The 18,016-nt window shown below is 53.1% G+C and overlaps 7 protein-coding genes across 7 annotated transcripts; 5 read left to right on the forward strand and 2 right to left on the reverse strand.

The window, feature by feature from the left end:
* Window positions 1-103: 103 nt before the first annotated feature.
* cdc43 (protein geranylgeranyltransferase type I subunit CDC43) lies at window positions 104-1,506 on the forward strand (the record flags this gene model as incomplete). The annotated part of the gene is made up of 5 exons (XM_057195342.1): window positions 104-685; window positions 740-785; window positions 837-1,165; window positions 1,213-1,321; window positions 1,376-1,506. The coding sequence occupies 5 exons, from the start codon at window positions 104-106 to the stop codon at window positions 1,504-1,506; spliced, it is 1,197 nt and encodes a 398-aa protein (XP_057052738.1).
* A 384-nt stretch (window positions 1,507-1,890) lies between these two features.
* On the forward strand, window positions 1,891-4,868 carry N7474_003928 (non-specific serine/threonine protein kinase; the record flags this gene model as incomplete). The annotated part of the gene is made up of 5 exons (XM_057195343.1): window positions 1,891-1,941; window positions 2,002-2,030; window positions 2,083-2,348; window positions 2,411-2,709; window positions 2,754-4,868. The coding sequence occupies 5 exons, from the start codon at window positions 1,891-1,893 to the stop codon at window positions 4,866-4,868; spliced, it is 2,760 nt and encodes a 919-aa protein (XP_057052739.1).
* A 1,664-nt stretch (window positions 4,869-6,532) lies between these two features.
* Window positions 6,533-7,876, forward strand: N7474_003929 (uncharacterized protein; the record flags this gene model as incomplete). Its single annotated transcript, XM_057195344.1, has 1 exon — window positions 6,533-7,876. The coding sequence occupies one exon, from the start codon at window positions 6,533-6,535 to the stop codon at window positions 7,874-7,876; it is 1,344 nt and encodes a 447-aa protein (XP_057052740.1).
* A 180-nt stretch (window positions 7,877-8,056) lies between these two features.
* Window positions 8,057-9,042, forward strand: N7474_003930 (SDR family oxidoreductase; the record flags this gene model as incomplete). The annotated part of the gene is made up of 3 exons (XM_057195345.1): window positions 8,057-8,137; window positions 8,200-8,420; window positions 8,478-9,042. 3 exons carry the CDS (start codon window positions 8,057-8,059, stop codon window positions 9,040-9,042), a joined length of 867 nt encoding a protein of 288 aa, XP_057052741.1.
* Window positions 9,043-9,739: 697 nt separating this feature from the next.
* N7474_003931 (PhzF family phenazine biosynthesis protein) lies at window positions 9,740-10,747 on the reverse strand (the record flags this gene model as incomplete). The annotated part of the gene is made up of 1 exon (XM_057195346.1): window positions 9,740-10,747. One exon carries the CDS (start codon window positions 10,745-10,747, stop codon window positions 9,740-9,742), a length of 1,008 nt encoding a protein of 335 aa, XP_057052742.1.
* A 769-nt stretch (window positions 10,748-11,516) lies between these two features.
* On the reverse strand, window positions 11,517-14,759 carry N7474_003932 (calcium-transporting ATPase; the record flags this gene model as incomplete). Its single annotated transcript, XM_057195347.1, has 5 exons — window positions 11,517-11,625; window positions 11,682-12,004; window positions 12,055-14,370; window positions 14,427-14,584; window positions 14,642-14,759. 5 exons carry the CDS (start codon window positions 14,757-14,759, stop codon window positions 11,517-11,519), a joined length of 3,024 nt encoding a protein of 1,007 aa, XP_057052743.1.
* A 1,417-nt stretch (window positions 14,760-16,176) lies between these two features.
* N7474_003933 (14-3-3 adaptor artA-like protein) lies at window positions 16,177-17,493 on the forward strand (the record flags this gene model as incomplete). Its single annotated transcript, XM_057195348.1, has 8 exons — window positions 16,177-16,188; window positions 16,340-16,347; window positions 16,406-16,452; window positions 16,519-16,538; window positions 16,606-16,617; window positions 16,674-16,948; window positions 17,000-17,087; window positions 17,140-17,493. The coding sequence occupies 8 exons, from the start codon at window positions 16,177-16,179 to the stop codon at window positions 17,491-17,493; spliced, it is 816 nt and encodes a 271-aa protein (XP_057052744.1).
* Between the last annotated feature and the right edge of the window lie 523 nt (window positions 17,494-18,016).

An 18,016-nucleotide genomic window follows, 5' to 3' on the forward strand; every position in this document is an offset into this window, starting at 1 on the left:
AAGGGAAAAAACAAGGGAGGAAGGAAAAGAGAGGGACAGACCATGTGGGGAAGATCCGCGGGCTCGACTTGCTTTCCTCAACATCATCTCCGGCCCTCATATCATGGCCTTCCACACCGACCGCCATGTCAAGTACTACCTACGCTGTCTCAAGACCTTCCTACCCTCCCTCTACACCTCCAATGACTCCAATCGCATGCTCCTCGCCTACCTAACCCTCTCGGGACTCGACGTCTTGGGCGTCCTCCACGACAAAACCACCCCAACTGAACGACAAGGCTATATCGAGTGGATCTACCACTGTCAGGTACCATCGGGCGGGTTCCGCGGGTTCTCCGGCACGGATTTCGGGCGCGAGAAGCTCAATCGCGTGAATGCAGTCTGGGATCCGGCCAATGTGCCCGCCACTTTCTTTGCGCTGGTGAATCTCCTCGTGCTGGGCGATGACCTGTCGCGAGTTGACCGGAGGGCGTGTCTGCAGTGGCTGCCGAAGACTCAGCGCGCAGATGGGAGTTTTGGAGAAGTGCTCGGCGTGGATGGGAGGGTGGAGGGTGGGCGGGACTTGCGATATTGTTGCTGCGCGGCGGGGACACGGTATATCCTTCGCGGGCGAAGTGGGAAAGGGCTCGAGGGCGTGGAGGACATAAATGTGGCGCAATTGGTCTCTTTCATTGAGGCGTGTCAGGTCTGTTCTTCTTGTCTGATCTTGCGCGGTCGGAAACTGATCCGCCTCGAATAGACATACGATGGCGGCATGGCCGAGTCTCCCTTTCGGGAAGCGCATGGTTGGTGATTGATTTATATTTGGTTTACATACTGTTTCTAACATGATCCAGGTGGCCACACATATTGCGCCATTGGCTCATTGACCCTGCTGGAGCGAATATCCAATGACTTACCACCGACGCCGCTCCTGACACCTGGCACCAGACAGTATGAGGCATTGCTGGCCTTTTTGGTGTCAAGGCAGACAGCGATGCTTAGCGACGAGCCGGAGGATGAGGTACTGGACGAACTCCCCGGCACATCGCTCGACGAAAAGATCCAAAGCCTGCCCGACATCACACCACGGGATGGCGACGCAATACCCTGTGCCGGCTTCAACGGCCGGTGCAACAAGGTCGCAGATACCTGCTATTCCTTTTGGAATGAGGCATCTCTCCTGGTAAGTGAGCCTTGTTCTCACACGTGGCCATCCGCTGATTCCCCAAGATGCTGGATCGACTATCTCTGGTCGACGAAACGCGCAACCGGCGATATCTCCTCGAGAAGACGCAACATATCATCGGCGGCTTTGGGAAGTGTGCTGGGGAACCGCCAGGTCAGTGCCGGAATTTTATTGAATTGACTTGTGTGCTGAATTAATTGGATCTAGATCTGCTTCATGCGTACTTCGGGATGGTGTCGCTTGCTTTCCAGGGTGAGCCGGGATTAGGTCGCGTCGATCCCTCGCTGGGAGCCAGTGAGAGCGCTGTTCGACACTTAGAGTCTCTGCCCTGGTGGTAGTAGCCTTGACCGAGGCATCTATTGGCCGGACGGCCAGTCAATTGCCGGTCAGCGGGCCACGCGACGGCCACCTCGATTAGGCATCGGCGGAGCGAAGTCAGTGCCTGACTGAGGGCCGGCTGTGTATCTTTGAATAAATAAATATCGAATCTCCATTAGACATCAATAGTCTACAGCGGAAGAACTAGTTGTACGAGAAATAATTCTATTGTTGTCGGACAAAGAGGTTAGTCAGAAAGGGGCCTCAGGGGCGTCATTGATTGATGGAAACGCAACAGATCCACTCCACCGTTATCCCTTGGCTTCGACTCCGAATGTCTGACTGACTGACTTCACGATACCTACTCTGACCAACACACCTGGCGCACTGCTTGCCCTTGACACATGCCGCCCAGGACGAGAGCGGGGGTTCAAAGCCAGCAACAGAAGGAAAAGGTATGTGTGTGTTTGTGTGGTTACCAGTGAAGTCGGGCCACTAACCACTTCGTCCAACAGCTTGCCAGCTCTTACAATGAATTGCTCAAGTACGCATCCCCGACCGCCCATCATCACCCACCTCTGACCCATACTCCACAGGGAATTCTCCTCCAAGGACCTCCGCAGCGTAGGGAACTACACGTTGGGCCGGCTGATCGGGAAAGGCTCCTTCGGCAAAGTCTACCTGGCGTCGCACAAGCTCACCAATGGCTCCAAGGTCGTGCTCAAGTCATCCAGCAAGGAGGATACCAATCTCGTGCGCGAAATCCACCATCACCGCCAATTCCGCCATCCGCATATCGCCCGCCTGTACGAGGTCATTGTCACTGAGAGCTTGGTCTGGCTGGTGCTCGAGTATTGTCCTGGTACGACACATTCTCCAGAGGGGAAGAAAGACGCTGACAATGGACTCACCCCGATGGTTTAGGCGACGAACTCTACAACTACCTCCTCCGCCACGGCCCACTCCCGGTCGAGAAAGTGAAACGGATCTTTACACAGCTGGTGGGAGCGGTGGCCTATGTCCACAGTAAATCATGTGTGCATCGGGATCTCAAGCTGGAAAATATTCTCCTGGACAAGCATGAGAGCGTCAAGTTGTGCGACTTTGGGTTCACGCGCGAGTATGAAGGGAAGGCGAGCTATCTCCAGACGTTCTGCGGCACCATCTGCTACAGCGCGCCGGAGATGCTCAAGGGAGAGAAATATGCAGGCGAGAAGGTGGACGTGTGGAGCTTGGGCATTATCCTCTATGCACTTCTAGCGGGGAGCTCCCCTTTGACGAGGATGACGACCAAGTGACCAAAACCCGGATCCTCTCGGAGGAACCGGTGTTCAAGGACGACAAGTTCCCGGATGATGCCAAGGCGTTGATCAATCTGCTCCTTTCCAAACGGCCGTTGATCCGTCCCAGTTTAGATGAGATTCTAGCTCACCCGTTTCTCGCGGAGCACGCGGCGGAGCAGTTAGCCATTCTGAAAATCCCGCAATCATCCCCATTCACCACACCATTGGAGAAGACGACATTGCAGCGAATGAAAAGTGCCGGTGTCAACATCGACGAGGTCATTGAGAATGTGTTGGCTCAGCGATGCGATCCGCTTGCTGGATGGTGGGCACTGTTGATTGAGAAGGAGCAGCGGAAGGAGGCCAAGAGAGAGCGCAGACGACGGGAACGGGAAGCCGACACGAAGAACCTCCGCCGTCTCAGTGCTGCAAGTAGCCGGTTCGAGAAACGGTCGTCAGCCCTGATGGATGTGGCCGAAGAAGGTCAAGAAGCAAACTCAAGCAGCAACCTCCAGGAACGCGGACGCCGAGACAGACGAAGCTTACCCTCTCAGCTGGCCGTTCCAGAACTTCCCGCGCTCCCTGAACCTCTACCAGAACCGATGGAATTACCACGGCCTGCGGATGCCCAATCTATCAAGTCTGTTAACACACACGCATCAATACGACGACGCCCTGTTCCACCACCGAAAGACAAGCGACGATCGCGAGGCAGCATGCTTCCCGTCAGTGCCTCACAGCCGGAACTGGCGCAACATGGGGGTATCTTTCGACGTCGCACCAAGCGTCACCAATATCCGATTATTAGCCAGCTGGCCTCACTCAAACATTGGTTCGTCGAGTCGGCCAAGAGGGCCAAGTCTCCGAATGCAAAGGCGGTCTCCCGCAAATTTATGTCTGAGAAGAACAGCCCTGCAAAGAGCCAGGATAGCGGAAAGAATCCCGTCACGTCGTCTTCGGCTGGCGAAGCTACAGGAGAGGAGGTCGTGACTCCAACCCAGGCCAAACGGATCTCCACGGCCAGCAGTCTTGCTCCCAGCAGCGCGTCATACCGTCAGAACCGCAACTCTTATGGGCGTCAAACGCGGGCATTGAACACAGGGCACTCTAGCAATCGCAACTCGCTTTCGCCCTCACCGATCACGCCGCGGGGTTCATACTACCGACATTCATCGACCGGGTTACGAGGTCGCAAATCCACCTCGTCTTCAGTCTCCTCGATCCGTAGTATTCATCACACTCGTGCCCACTCAAAAGCATCATCTCTCTCATCCAACAGCTTAGAAACTGCACACACCCCAACCGGCAGGCTTTCCAAATCTCCCCATTCATCCCTCAAGGTTCTGCCCACCACCCCAGGCCCTTCAGCTCGCTTCCCAAGCAATATCCGACTAGTACGAGGGTCTGGCGGGACGGCCCGGGATTTTGATGATCGGGCCGCGGGACAGTCGGGATCGGTCTTCAACGAGCCGGCACCTGCACCCATGCTATTTTCACCGTCTTCGAGCCTCGTCTTTGCTCGACGCAAACGGTCCGCGTTCAAAGGCCCCATGCTTCACACGGCCAACCTGATGGTATCAGGCGGGATGGGGACGGTCAGCTCGCCTCCCCCAGGCAAGCAACCAAACAACAGCGCTCTGGATCTCGCAGCTGCACGACCCGGCACACGAAAGAGCCAGATAATCGAAGAGGAAGAGGACGGCGAGGATATGGAAGAAGAAGACATTGAGGAAGTCGATGAATTTGACCCTGCCGATGAGGTGATTCCTGGTTCGCCGGCCGAAATTATCAAACCCCAGACTCCAATCATGGATTACCCCGAGCATGAGCATGCCGTGGAGACCGGATCTCCCTCCTCAACCCGCAAGCCGGCTCTTGCCCCTGCTCCCGACCTCGAATCAAGCCCTCTGTGTCCTCCGCGGTCTTCGTCGCTTCGTGCACCGCGTCGTCCGGGAACCGCCACTACTGTTTCTGAAGATGGCCTCGAGAGCAGCGAACCCGCTCCACAGGACAACGATAAGGAGAACGCTGGTTCTGAAAATGCTGCTGTTACTGCTGCTGTTGATTATGACGTTGCTGCTGCCAAACCAGCGACTTGAGCGGGAGCTTATCGTTTGACACTCTGTTCCCGCCACGATTCTCATTCCCGCCGTGTTGGCTAGACGATAGACCCTTTTTTTGTTTTGTCTCTTTTGCCCGATTCTTGTTCTTGCTGGTTTCCTTCCTATCTATACCCCCGATCGATCGATGCAGTTCCCATACACAGCGCGTGCCCTTTTTCTGTTATCATTATTTCCACATCTCCTTTACCAACCAGCCATGAGAACGGACACTGCATTGCCGTTATTTTGTGTGCCTCTTCCATTGGTCTTTTTCTTCCTGATTGTAAAGCCGCTTTGTGAAGCGCTTGGACTCCCGATAATTTTCTCTTTTCTTGTGATCTGATTCACACACTCGCTCCCTTCTGCTTCCCTATCTACTTCTTCGCTGCATGTCCACCCTCATCTTCACCTTACCTTCTCCATTGCCCTTTATAGAATACTGTTTCTCTATTGTCATCTGGTATCCACGCCCACATAACGATATTGCATTCTTCTTACATTTCCAGGTCTTCTATGTCTTGTCTAAGGCTATGGTAAGGCCTTGGTTTGTGTTTGGCTTATCCTAAGAATGAGCCCTATATAATTAACATCAAATCCAATTCTATGCAGGATAATTTCGTCAATTGACTTAGGCGGATCTAACCCTCGTTCCAACATCTATTAAGATCAAACAGCCAACCCAATCTCGTAATGAAGGAGGGAAACAATTTGTTCTCGCTCGACTACCATCACCGTCTCACTTTTCCTCTGCATTTGAAATCCCCTTCAACCTGGTACTTGGCAAAGTGTCTGGCGGGCACTTTGTTCTCGAACAAGTAGTCGATCTCTGCGTATGTGCGGCCTGATGTTTCCGGTATGCGAAAGTAGGCCCAGATGAGTGTGGCCAGAGACGTTCCTCCAAATACGAACCAGACCTTGCCCCGCAAGTCCGCAGCACCTGGATTAACAGCCATATCGAGAATGGCAGTACTTTGTAGTCCTGTAAAGGCGTCCCCGGCACTATTCGCGAAGAGCTATTCACGGAAGAGCAGTAGAGATATGAAAGCTAGCAGTCTAAGCATAACAAAAATACTCGCTGCTATGGGAAATTGCCTGTCTATAAATGTAAACTTACTAAGGGCACAACTTTGTCTATAATCACGAGCGGCTGACCCGACTAAAGCGTTGGCTATAGTCCCACAATCAAATAGTTAGATATTAGATTAGCTTAGTATCGACGGAGCTCGAGATGTGGCCGTGAGGGAATATAGTGCATAGTAAGAAACTAATGTTATTGACGACAATTTAAAGCCGGCAAGCGCACGATGTGGTGCTAGCGAATGGTCTATATCGATCTCGAATAGACCCATAAGGACCAAGATCCGGCATTTCTCATTAGAAAAAGGAATTGTGGTGGCTATCGGACGCCGCAGATATTAATAAATAGTTATTTCATCCAGGTTCCTATACTTAAGAAAGAGGTCTGGCGTAGGCGTGGTGCTAGAATGTCCCGAACCCACTGAGATAGATTAGGTAAACTGTGCGAGAGTGCTTGACTTGGGATTGGCAATGGGGTCCCCACCAAAATTGGACGCCTAAAGGGGCGAAGGGATTTCGCTTTAAAGACGAGGGCCCTATTACCATGATTACATCTTTGGTCTCTGCCTCTGTTATTCGATAAGATGCCCTTCCATCAGGTTAAGATCGGCCAATATGAGCGTCCTTTCGACACCCTCGAGCTCCTATATCGTGGCATTGCAGCAATCGGCACACCTTATCAGAAGGAGCAATACCTAGTATCCAGTGGTATTCGGCTTAAAAATGCACCCGCTGTGACGGAATTGCACCAGGCTTGGAAGGCATTACGGCACCAACACCCGCAGATCGCAGCTGTTCCTGACCAGACAGGCTCTCGATTGATCTATACAGTTCCTTCCTCGGAAAGCCTCAACGAATGGCTACAGAATACGTTTATTGTGCACTCCAATGAGACTCGCTCCGCGGAGAGTCTGGATGCATCTCTTCGGCCATCCTCCCTATTCATGCTTCATTATCTGCCACAGTCAAGGGAGTTATTATTCCGTACACCTCACTGGCGCACCGACGGGATAGGCCTAATCCTATTGCAGCACGACTTCTTGACATTGCTTGTTCGAGGTTTTCAATCTGCCTTAGAATTCAATGGCTCTGAAGTGTCACGCATACCTCCAAGCTTGGATGAGGTCGCTTGTATCTCCTTGGACATTACCGACGAAATGAAACGAGCTACCGAGGCTGAGCTGTCCGTTCTTGCCACTGGCTCAGCACCAGCTTCCATCAGCAGAACTCTTCCAAATACTTCACCTGGGAATTCGCGCCGCGTGAGTGCTCGTCTTTCCAAAGATCTCAGTCAGCAACTCGTAGCGGCGAGCAAGTCTCGTGGCCTGACAGTCACGACAGCTGTCCAATCCGCTCTTATCGTCACTGCACGACGGCATATGGCTCCCGCGGACGGTCGCTTAATCTGCTTCAACACATATAATGTCCGCGATCGGGTTCCGGTGCCCTGGAGTGGACCTCAGGGAGCGACTGGTCTGTACCATACAGGTCGACCCTGTAGCGTTGAATTGGGTGTCAACAAGGATTACAATGCTATAGCTGCAACCTTGTCTGCCCATTACCAGCGCGATCTACAGCCACTGTTCGAAATGATGCCATATTACGTACAGAGCATCGGCGCATTGCTGGCGACGCCACTAGAACTAGCAATCCAAGCACCGGGTGCCGCGCACCCCGAGCTCAGCTCACTTGGTATCATCGACGACCATTTGCCCGCAGTTCATGCTGGTCCCGCAGGCACAGCGGAGATCGAAGACTGGTGGCTCGGTGTCCAAATAATCAACCGACTTTTGCAAACCTATCTATGGACACGAGTGGGTCAGCTGCATCTTTCCTGCCATTTTAATGACGCTTTTTATGAGCAGGATTTTGTCGAGGGCCTTTTGAAGGAGTGGGAATCAGTATTAGTGCGAGAGTTGATGGCCTAACCGCGAGCCTATGAACCAATTATAAACACGCACATACAAGTCGAGGTTCTAAATGTGGGTGCTCCCCTTAGCGCCGGGGGCCTAACATGACGAAGGGACCCAAGTATAAGAGCGTAGCAGTCTAATTTGAAATTCCTCGATTTTGGTCATATTCAAAAGTGTCATTCGACAATAAAAGCCATGACTGACCAACAAACCTGGCTTGTGACTGGCTGCTCCTCTGGTCTGGGAGAATGTCTAGTCCGGGCAATCCTTGCGGCAGTATGCTATTGGGTTCTACCCACTTTTTAGTTAAATCTAGATTGCTAACGAACGGCAAATAGGGCGATCAAGTGATCGCAACGGCTCGAGCGCGAGACAAGAGCGCCCTTGAACGTCTAGCTCCTCTGAAAGAGGCAGGGGCCGCTGTGTTGGAGCTAGACGTGACGGCACCAGCAGAAGTGCTCAATGCCAAAGCTAAAGAAGCATGGTCAATCTACGGGAAAGTCGATGTCCTGGTCAATAATGCCGCCTATATTGACGCAGGCGTTTTTGAAGAGATCGAGTGAGACTTGAGAAAGCCCATTCATTGTGCATGTTTATAACCTAACACGGCCGCTAGCGAAGCATTCCTGACTCGTGCCCTTCGCAACAACGCCTTTGGGCCTCTTAACCTTACGCGCGCCTTTCTACCATACATGCGGAGTCGGCAGATGGGAACCATTGTGTTCATGTCATCCGTTGGCGCTTATTATGGTGCACCAGGCGCGAGCGCATACGCAGCGTCGAAGGGTCTACTTGAAGGACTGGTGCCCAGCCTCGCCCTTGAAATCGAGCCATTTGGCCTCCGAACTTGCATGGTCACGCCTGGGTATTTTCGTACCAGTGTTATGTCATCGGGAAATATTCTATACCGAGCCCCAAATCCATTGCCGGAATACGCGGAGATGAATAAACTAATTCAGGCGGGTTGCAGTGCCACCGATGGCAATCAGCCAGGGGATCCTTCCAAAGCAGCAGCCCTGGTTGTGGATGCTGTTAAGTGTCAGGGTCGTTGTGCTAGCAAACTGCTTCCTGCCCTACTTCCGGTTGGACCGGATGCATTGAAGGCAATCAGGGATAACTCCCAAGCCAAGTTAAAGATATGCGACGACTGGGAGGATATGGCATCCGCTACCAATTTGTAAAGTATGCTGCCGTGCGAAATGTCCTACTCCATCCCAGGTTACAATTTTTGTTCCTTTAGAATAGAAAGCAAATACCACGTACTACCGTGGTCTTTCCGTTGTCACCTAGGCGAAAGTCGAGCCATGCACGCGGCGTGTTGGAAGATTGTCGAGAGCCTCTGAGGCAAATATGAGTTTACAATGGCTGAATTAGATGGCTTTCTCGATATTTCATCTGATCTTGCACCTTTCCTGCCTGAAATGCCCTACACGGTGACTCTGATCGAGATCGACACGGATCTTAGGTCTCATCAAAATAGCACTACGACTCCCCCTGCAGATGAAAATTTGTTCACCACCCTAGAAGAAAGGGGCTGCAAAAGTCTCCTCGCTAATTGACGTTTCTAGACATATCGAGCTATCATGGTGTTGGACCAAAATACCGGCAGAAAAAAGAAAACTTCAACTCGGAGCAAATTAAAAGAACTCTTTAAATTGTTCTAAAGCTAAGGAACAAGCATTATCTTTGTGGCTGCCATCTCCAACACAAGAGCACAATCCAGCCAAGTATATAACCTCCATGGCACAGTATAGCTTAAATACCGGAGCATCCTTCTTCATACTATTTAAAGGGTAGGTATAATGGCACAACAAAAACACCTCTGGACCAATCAAGCTCCTCATAGATATTGCTATGTAAGAAAAAGACAAACGTGAACTAGAGAGTGATACAGCCCTCCATAACCTGTACAGCGGAACCTTCAAGCATCAAACGTTCGACACTAGTTCTTGAGCCATCCAAGGTGACATCTAACAGTATATGGCTCTCACGTCCCATTTCGACACCCTGTGTAATCTCAAATCTCCTGCGCTCCGATACATTTTCCTTCTCAGGATAGAACAGGGAAAGATAAGCGACAAGCGCACAAGAGGCAGCCCCAGTGGCCGGATCCTCCGTCGAACCAAAGACGACTCTAGTCCTTAGCTTAGTTGAGCCGTCTGAAGATTTCCCCAGGCGAACAAAGAAAGCAAAAGCAGTAAATGTCCCATCAGGGTGCCATTCTGTATCCAATTGGCCGTCGACATTGACGTCTCGGAGGCCAGCACGGACCTCTCCCAGGATCTCTAGAGAGGGTAATTCGACCAGAATAAATGTCATTCCTTTTACCAGGGACACAAAGGGTGGCGGATGCACCATATTCTGGGCGATTCCAGGTGGGAGACCGTACGATAGTGCCTCATTGACAGTGAGCACCTTATCATGGAGATGAAAGTTCTGTGGAACTTCAACGGAGCTCGTCCTCGACTTTGGATCGTAGGTGAAAGGGATAGGGCCAGCTTTCGCTATAACTTTTCCGTGGATAGGGCCTTTCGAGGATTCCAGCTGACTGCGCGCTGCCTGGATTTGGGCGCCTAGGTAACACGTCGTCCCGATGGTTGGATGACCAGCAAAAGGGATTTCCGCTGTTGTTAAAAAGATTCCGATTTTCCACTCGGGCAACTTGACGTCCGCTGTGTCTCTAACGCTAGCTAGCTCCTGGTCATTGTCGTGTAGAATGATCGTCTCCGAATAATTGAATTCCCGAGCAATTGTTTGCTTCTCGTCCTGGGTCAGAGTCACTGATGCCGGAACCTTGACTACAGCAAGTGGATTGCCTTTGAATCTAGTTGTGGTGAATACATCGAAGGTAAGGTAGGCTAGCTTGCGAGGAGATGGTGAGGCCATTGTGTTTGGTTGTGGACACGCTTTGATGGGGAGAAAAAATGCAGCTGAAAGCCGACAATTTGCTTTTAACACCAAAGAGCAGAATATTTGTCCTGGATCCCGCGAGAGGCAGGCAAGTCTTTAAGACTCGGAAGAAGTGACTCAGAATACGAGCTCACTCGGAATACGAGGCCCGAAGGACAGTCAGAAGATGGCCAAGTGAATTGGCAAGTTAGCCTCCAACTTGGCACTATCAGATGAAACCCTTCTTCTCTTGGCGACGTCTTCCCGGCGACAGGACACGGTTCCCCTCAATATTTCAGACCATAAGAAAAGACTCCCAGACCCGCCAGATTATCTCCCAGGAAGACAGCCTTGATTCTACCCAACTGAACGAGTGGCATGCGGTTTGATATACGGGCCGAGCTTCTCGCACCGCCGCGTCTATGCGCAAGGCATCAAGCACGCGACGCACTGGTACAGGTATCGCCATCGCGAGCACCCGAAGCTCTACGCGCATTGAATACCCCTCGACCTGACTTACTGTCGCCAAAGCAGCCTGGCCCCATGCAGGGTGTGGGAAGGTTTTTGGCGTGGTCAAAACAGAGCGAGAACATCTAGCTTATTTTTGCTAGAAGAGTTTGAATCAATATGCAGTTTCCATTTCTCGTCTATGGAAATGTAGGAAAATGGAGATGAGAAGCACATGCGCGTCTTCCGATTGCTCAGGACAATGTCTATCTCTAATCGCGCCTCTTGACGTTCGACGACAGTCTCAACGTCTCATTCTTCACGCCCGCTTCGGCTTCCCCGCGACGCCATTCTGCGTCACCTTGATGGGAGCAACGTGCGTAGTGTATAGACGACGCTCCACAAACTTAAGAGCCTCATCAATCAATCTAAATCCAGATTAGTATGGCCGTTCGTTTCACAGTGAAAGGAAGATGGATCTTACATCACAGGTGCACTAATGGCCAGCACGGCTTCCCATTCGATCACGCCGAGAGGCAAGATCGAGAACAAGCTCTGGAGGAAGGGGATATAGAGGATGGCGAAATGTAGGGCCATCGAGAGGGTGATGGCGTATACGAGCATGGGATTGTTGCCCAGGAAGAAAGTAAACAAGGACTCGCTGGAGGACAGGGCGTTCATGGCGTTCAACATCTCGATCACCACCAGGATGGAGAGCGACACCGTGGATGCGGACTTGGCCATGTCGTTGCTGAACATCTCGCAGCCGATCTCGGGGAACTGCGAGGAGCACTTGTGGAAGTGCGACTAGACGGGGTTAGTATGACACTTGGGGATTGTCCAAAAGGAAAACGTACCAGCTGCCACATGGTAATATGCGGGCCTTCGGGATTATACACGAACCACCACACGTAACCAAACACAGTGGCAACACCAACGTAGATACCAATGACCATATACCGGAACAACAGCCAGCCACCGACAAGGGGCTCGTCGCGCCGACGTGGAGGGCGGCGCATCACATCGTGGTCAGGAGGGTTGAAGGATAGTGCCGTGGCTGGCAGACCGTCTGTAACCAAGTTCACCCACAAGAGTTGCACGGGAATTAGAGCCTCGGGCATGCCCAGCGCGGCGGTCAGGAAGATCGAGACGACTTCACCGATATTCGACGAAATCAGGTACCGGATGAACTGCTGGGTGTTGCTATAGATAGAGCGACCTTCCTCGACGGCCACGGTAATGGTCGCAAAGTTGTCATCGGCCAGAACCATATCCGCCGCCAGCTTGGCCACGTCCGTACCCGTGCCCATGGCGACACCGATATCAGACTTCTTCAGGGCAGGGGCGTCGTTGACGCCGTCACCGGTCATGGCGACGACGTGGTTCATGGACTGAAGAATATCCACGAGCTTAGACTTGTGACTGGGCTCGGTACGGGAGAAGAGCGAAGCGGTCTGCACGGCTTTGATCTTCTCGGTCTCGCTGAGGCTGTCGAACTCGCGGCCCGTGAAGCTCTTGCCCGTGAGATCCTCGTCCGCACCAAACACGCCGATCTGGCGACAGATGGACTCGGCAGTGTTGGGGTTGTCACCTGTGATCACGATAACGCGGATCCCGGCAGCATGGCATTTCCTGATGGACTCGGCCACCTCGACACGAGGGGGGTCCAGCATGCCAACGAGACCAATGAGGGTCATGTTCTGCTCAAGTTTCTCATAGTCCTCAGACGAGGTAGCGTTCTTCAGAAGAGGGTTTCCGGAAATATTGTCCACACTCGCCATCGCCATCACGCGCAGTCCTCGGTTGCCGTATTCGACAATTTCCTCGGAGATCAGCTTCGCGTGGCTCTTGGACAGAGGGATGCGGGAACCGTTAGAGCCTTGTATGATGTGAGAGCAGCGCTCCAAAATGGACTCGGGGGCACCCTTGACCAGTAGCTTCTGCTGCATGCCCTCGCCCACGAGGACTGACATGCTCTTACGGTCGCGCGAGAATTCATAGGTAGCCTTGAGTGGCAGACGGGACTCGTAGTGAGCGCTAGCCGCGTGAAGTCTCTCGGACGCGGGGAGGCGGAACAGTTTCTGGTTCACGCCCACGTCGTTGGTACCAATCTTCTCGACCAAAGCGCGCAGAGCACCCTCAGTCGGCTCGCCAATGCTGGAGAATACGCCGCTTTTGACGTCGTGAGAGAGAGTTGCAGCGTTACAGCGCGCGATGACCTGGGCCAACTGGTCCACAGTCGACGACGACACAGCCAGGTTATCCACAACTTTGCCGTCGCGCGATAGCTTGCCTTCGGGAGCAAAAGTGGTGCCCTCGATGTCAATCTCCTCCAGACCACGGCCGGACTCGGACAAGTAGACAATCTTCTCTACGCTCATCTGGTTTGTGGTCAAGGTGCCCGTCTTGTCGGAACAGATGACGCTGCAGCTACCCAGAGTTTCCACGGAGGGAAGAGACCGCACTACGGCATTCTTCTGGGCCATCTTGCGAGTTCCCAAAGCCAGACACGTAGTGATAACCACGGCGAGACCCTCCGGAATGGCAGCCACGCCAAGAGAGACGGCGATCTTGAGGTAGTAGATCGCACCCTTGGCCCAGCCCCCGAACGCAGGGTCATTGAAGTGCTCGATGTTGATCAGCCAAACCAGAATGCAGATAACCGTGATCACCTTGGCCAGCATGTCACCGAAGTCGTTCAGCTTCTGCTTCAGCGGAGTTGGCTCCGAGATCTGGGACGTGATGCTCTCATGGATGTCACCAATTGCGGTCGACGCACCGGTCAGGGCGACCAGAGCGGTGGCGTGGCCATTGACAACAGTAGTACCGGAGAAGATCATGTTGACCTGGTCCTGCTTGACAGCCTGTTTATCATTGACAACCTGGGTATCCTTGCTAACGCTTTCACTCTCGCCCGTCAGGATCGCCTGGTCGACACGGAAGCTGTTACTGTGGATGGAGAGCAGGCGGCAGTCGGCAGGAACACGGTCACCCACCGCGATCTGGATCACGTCTCCGGGCACCAGATCCTCGGCCTTGACGCGTTGAGGTTTGCCGTCCCGAACCACCTTGGCCTCGTTGGCCGAGTATTCCTGGAGCGCCGCAATGGCCTTCTCGGCGCTGCTTTCCTGCGTGACACCCACCACCGCATTGAGGATCAGGATGGTCAGGATCTTGGGGTCGGAGTCAGTCATTGCCCGAATCGGTTATCTGTTTGTTTGCGACTTACCACAACGGGGTCCACGAAGGCGGTCCAATCGTCCCCTTCTTCAAAGAGAGCCAACACGAACGACACGACGGCCGATCCCAGGAGAATGAGGACCAGCTGGTCCTTGAATTGTTCCAGTATCAATTCCCACACCGGCGTCGGGGGTTCTTCCTCGAGGGCTAGCGAGTAGGTTGGTTAGTCCTTGCCATCTTGATTGAATGGGGCGGTGTCCTCACCATTAGGACCATGCTTCTTCCTGGAGCTCAGCACGGCGTCCTGAGACAATCCGGTGTGTTCCGCAACATTGAAGGTTTTCAGCGCTTCCGCGGGCGTATAAAGAAAAGCATTCTCCATGATTGCGGCAGCACCCAGAAGGGGGAAGACAGTCAATTGGGGATGTGCCGTGGAGGATGAGGAAGAGAATGAAAAGAGTGAAACGAAGGGACCTAAAAGAGAGGCATGGGGGTGGAGCCAAGGGCTTAGCAAGATGCGCCAGAAGCAGGAAGAAGCCCAGCGCAGATCGGGAAAGCAAGTGGAACGTGTTCTCATCCGCGGGTGACTCAGCAGACACAGGGCTGGACGCGCCCACCCGGTTGACAACTATAGCAGGATGGATTTTCATTGAACTCGCATAAGATAATTCTTGTGAGTTGCCAACTCCCTCGCCATGAGAGAGAGGGTCACCAAGAATTTAGGCTGCACCGTTCCCCGATGCATATTTGCCGGGGCCCTTGCGAACGACGAGATCCTGGTGGAGATCATAGGGCTGATGGGTCACTCGCAGAATATATGTATAGGTCTCGAGATGATCAGTGCAGGCAAACGAGAGCGTAGTGGAAGAAGGTATACAAAAGGTAGACAAAACTACGCATTACGGAGATATATATTTCTACCGACTAGGTGGTCCGAAATCTCGAGATGGCCCTTCCGATCGACTGCTAAAAATAAATACCATACCATAAGAATGACCGAAGCTCAAAGAGGTGATTTGCTTAATCTATTATGATTCTGGGCACCTCTCGCGATGGGCTGGGACGACATCATCGTTGATTGCTGGAAGGTTCGATCGCTTGCATCATCATCACGCTCAGACAATGCATTGTTCCTTTGGGACATGTTCAGGGCCAGTCTCAGGTACCGAACCGTCCATAGGAGGTACTCAGATATCGACCTAGGTCCTCCTCAACCATAATATAGTTGAACGGCCTGGTGTCTTGACGACAGGACCTCCTTGGCGTCGAGCGATGATTGCATCAGGGGCCCACCGTGTATTTTCAGCTGATCGACCCGAGGAAGGGCGGGTGGATGTGATGGGGACACAAGAACACGACGATCAGAGCCAACAGGTACAGTAGGCCACTAGCAGAGAGTCCGTCTGCCTGAGTTGTGAATGATGAGGATTTTCACCAAGTCCATCGGTCGAAATGTGTGATCCTGTCGCGTATTGTCACCGCCCAGCCAGATTGATTACCGACAGGCGGGGTTCTAGCGTAATGCCCATTACGGGTGTCTGCCCAAGTACCCCGGTACCTGGTGGCAGTAGAGTATCACCCGCATACCCACAAGTACCCGGTACTTCCCAGGCGGCGTATTGTTATGATTCTTCCCAACGCCCTCACAACCCTCTCTCTCTCCCTCCCTCCTTCCCACCCCCACTTGGTCTTCTTCTGCACCATCCATCTCCTGCCTCTTTCTCTCTCTTTCCCCAACTCCAGATACCATCCCACTCCCAACTACTCCCTTATTAAAATCTCCTTGATCCGCTTTCATCATGGGTTCTGAGGTACGTCCACAGTTGTGCCCCTCCACACGCTCTCTCTGAGCTGTCACCGCCATCGCATTCCACCCCCCTCTCTTCTTCCCTCCCCGGCTTCCGTCGAGACCACCCCCCATCAAACCCCGAGTGCTTGCTGACAGACTTCTTAACCATGCAGCGTGAGAAGTAAGCACACGGTCGCCTGGATTATCTCCTAATCATCAACACTGACCCCCCACTGCAGCAAGACGTTCCTCGCGCGGCTCTGCGAACAGGCCGAGCGCTATGATGGTAAGACTTTCGAGAATGTCGCTGCATGAGGCGCAAGTGCTGACCGCAGTGTTTTCTGGTATCCAGAGATGGTCACGTACATGAAGGTCAGTGGTGTCGTTTTGTTTACTAGTGTTGCCTGCGGTCTGGACATCCATGCTAACTACCGGACAGGAAGTCGCCAACGTATGTCATCATCCTTGCCGACCAGGACGGATCTGAGATTGACACTGTTGTTGTAGATCGGAGGCGAGCTTACTGTCGATGAGCGTAACCTGCTCTCTGTCGCGTACAAGAACGTGGTTGGCACCCGCCGTGCCTCGTGGCGTATCATCTCCTCCATCGAGCAGAAGGAGGAGTCCAAGGGCTCTGATGACCACATTGGCACTGTCCGTGACTACCGCCAGAAGATCGAGACCGAGCTGGAGAAGGTGTGCCAGGATGTCCTGGATGTCCTCGACGAGGCCCTCATCCCCAAGGCCGAGACTGGCGAGTCCAAGGTCTTCTACTACAAGATGTTGGTTGCCCGCTGCGTTTGTGTTAGTTGACATTCTAACTTCGATTGCAGGAAGGGTGACTATCACCGCTACCTGGCCGAGTTCGCTTCGGGCAACAAGCGCAAGGTTGCTGCCACTGCCGCCCACGAGGCCTACAAGGTACGGATGCTGCGGCCATTCTCGGTGACACACTTACTGACTCCCCCCATAGAACGCTACCGACGTTGCCCAGACTGATCTCACCCCCACGCACCCCATCCGCCTTGGTCTCGCGCTGAACTTCTCCGTCTTCTACTACGAGATCCTGAATTCTCCCGATCGCGCATGCCACCTGGCTAAGCAGGCCTTTGATGACGCTATTGCGGAGCTGGATTCGCTGTCCGAGGAGAGCTACCGTGACAGCACCCTGATCATGCAGCTGCTGCGGGACAACCTGACTCTGTGGACCTCGTCGGACGGCAATGAGGCCGAGGGCGCTGGCTCCGCCGAGCCCAAGGCCGAGGAGCAGGAGGCTGCCCCTGCTGCCGAGGACAAGCCCGAGGAGCCCAAGGCCGAGGAGTCTTAAGCGGATGACGAGAGCCGGATGCCAGATTGGTAGGGGAAGGCGTTCGCATTTCTTCCTGGATGTGGTTCTGCTAGTCGCTTTTTTTGATTTCACCCGGTGGCTGAGTTGGCCCGGTACAAGATGGTCTTCTTTCCGAGAGACTTGTGTGGGTCGGCCGGCGGAGTTTGATATTCGGTTGACGCGAGCGAAGAAAAGGGGCTGAGTGGAATTCCTCTCTCTTTGAATTGTCTCTATTCCCACTCCAGCACGTTTCAATGTGATTACTTAACAATTCCCCCAACTGGTGGTCCTCGTAGAGCTCTTTGTAGTTGATGGCCGGATGTCTACATCAATGGAGACACCGCACCCATAAAGCTATAATCTATGAGCCTCCCAACCTGAGCCGGAAGCCACCCACATCATCATCTTCTGGACGTCCTGCATGGCTTAGCTGGCACCTGCACTCCTCAACACGCACTGGGAATCAGCACGGGCCCATGGTCTACAATCTTCCAATAAGTTGGTACATAGAGCCCTCCTCCAA

The sequence above is a fragment of the Penicillium riverlandense genome (assembly GCF_028828495.1).
Source record: "Penicillium riverlandense strain IBT 135883 chromosome Unknown utg000003l_segment0_segment0, whole genome shotgun sequence".
NCBI lineage: Eukaryota > Fungi > Ascomycota > Eurotiomycetes > Eurotiales > Aspergillaceae > Penicillium > Penicillium riverlandense.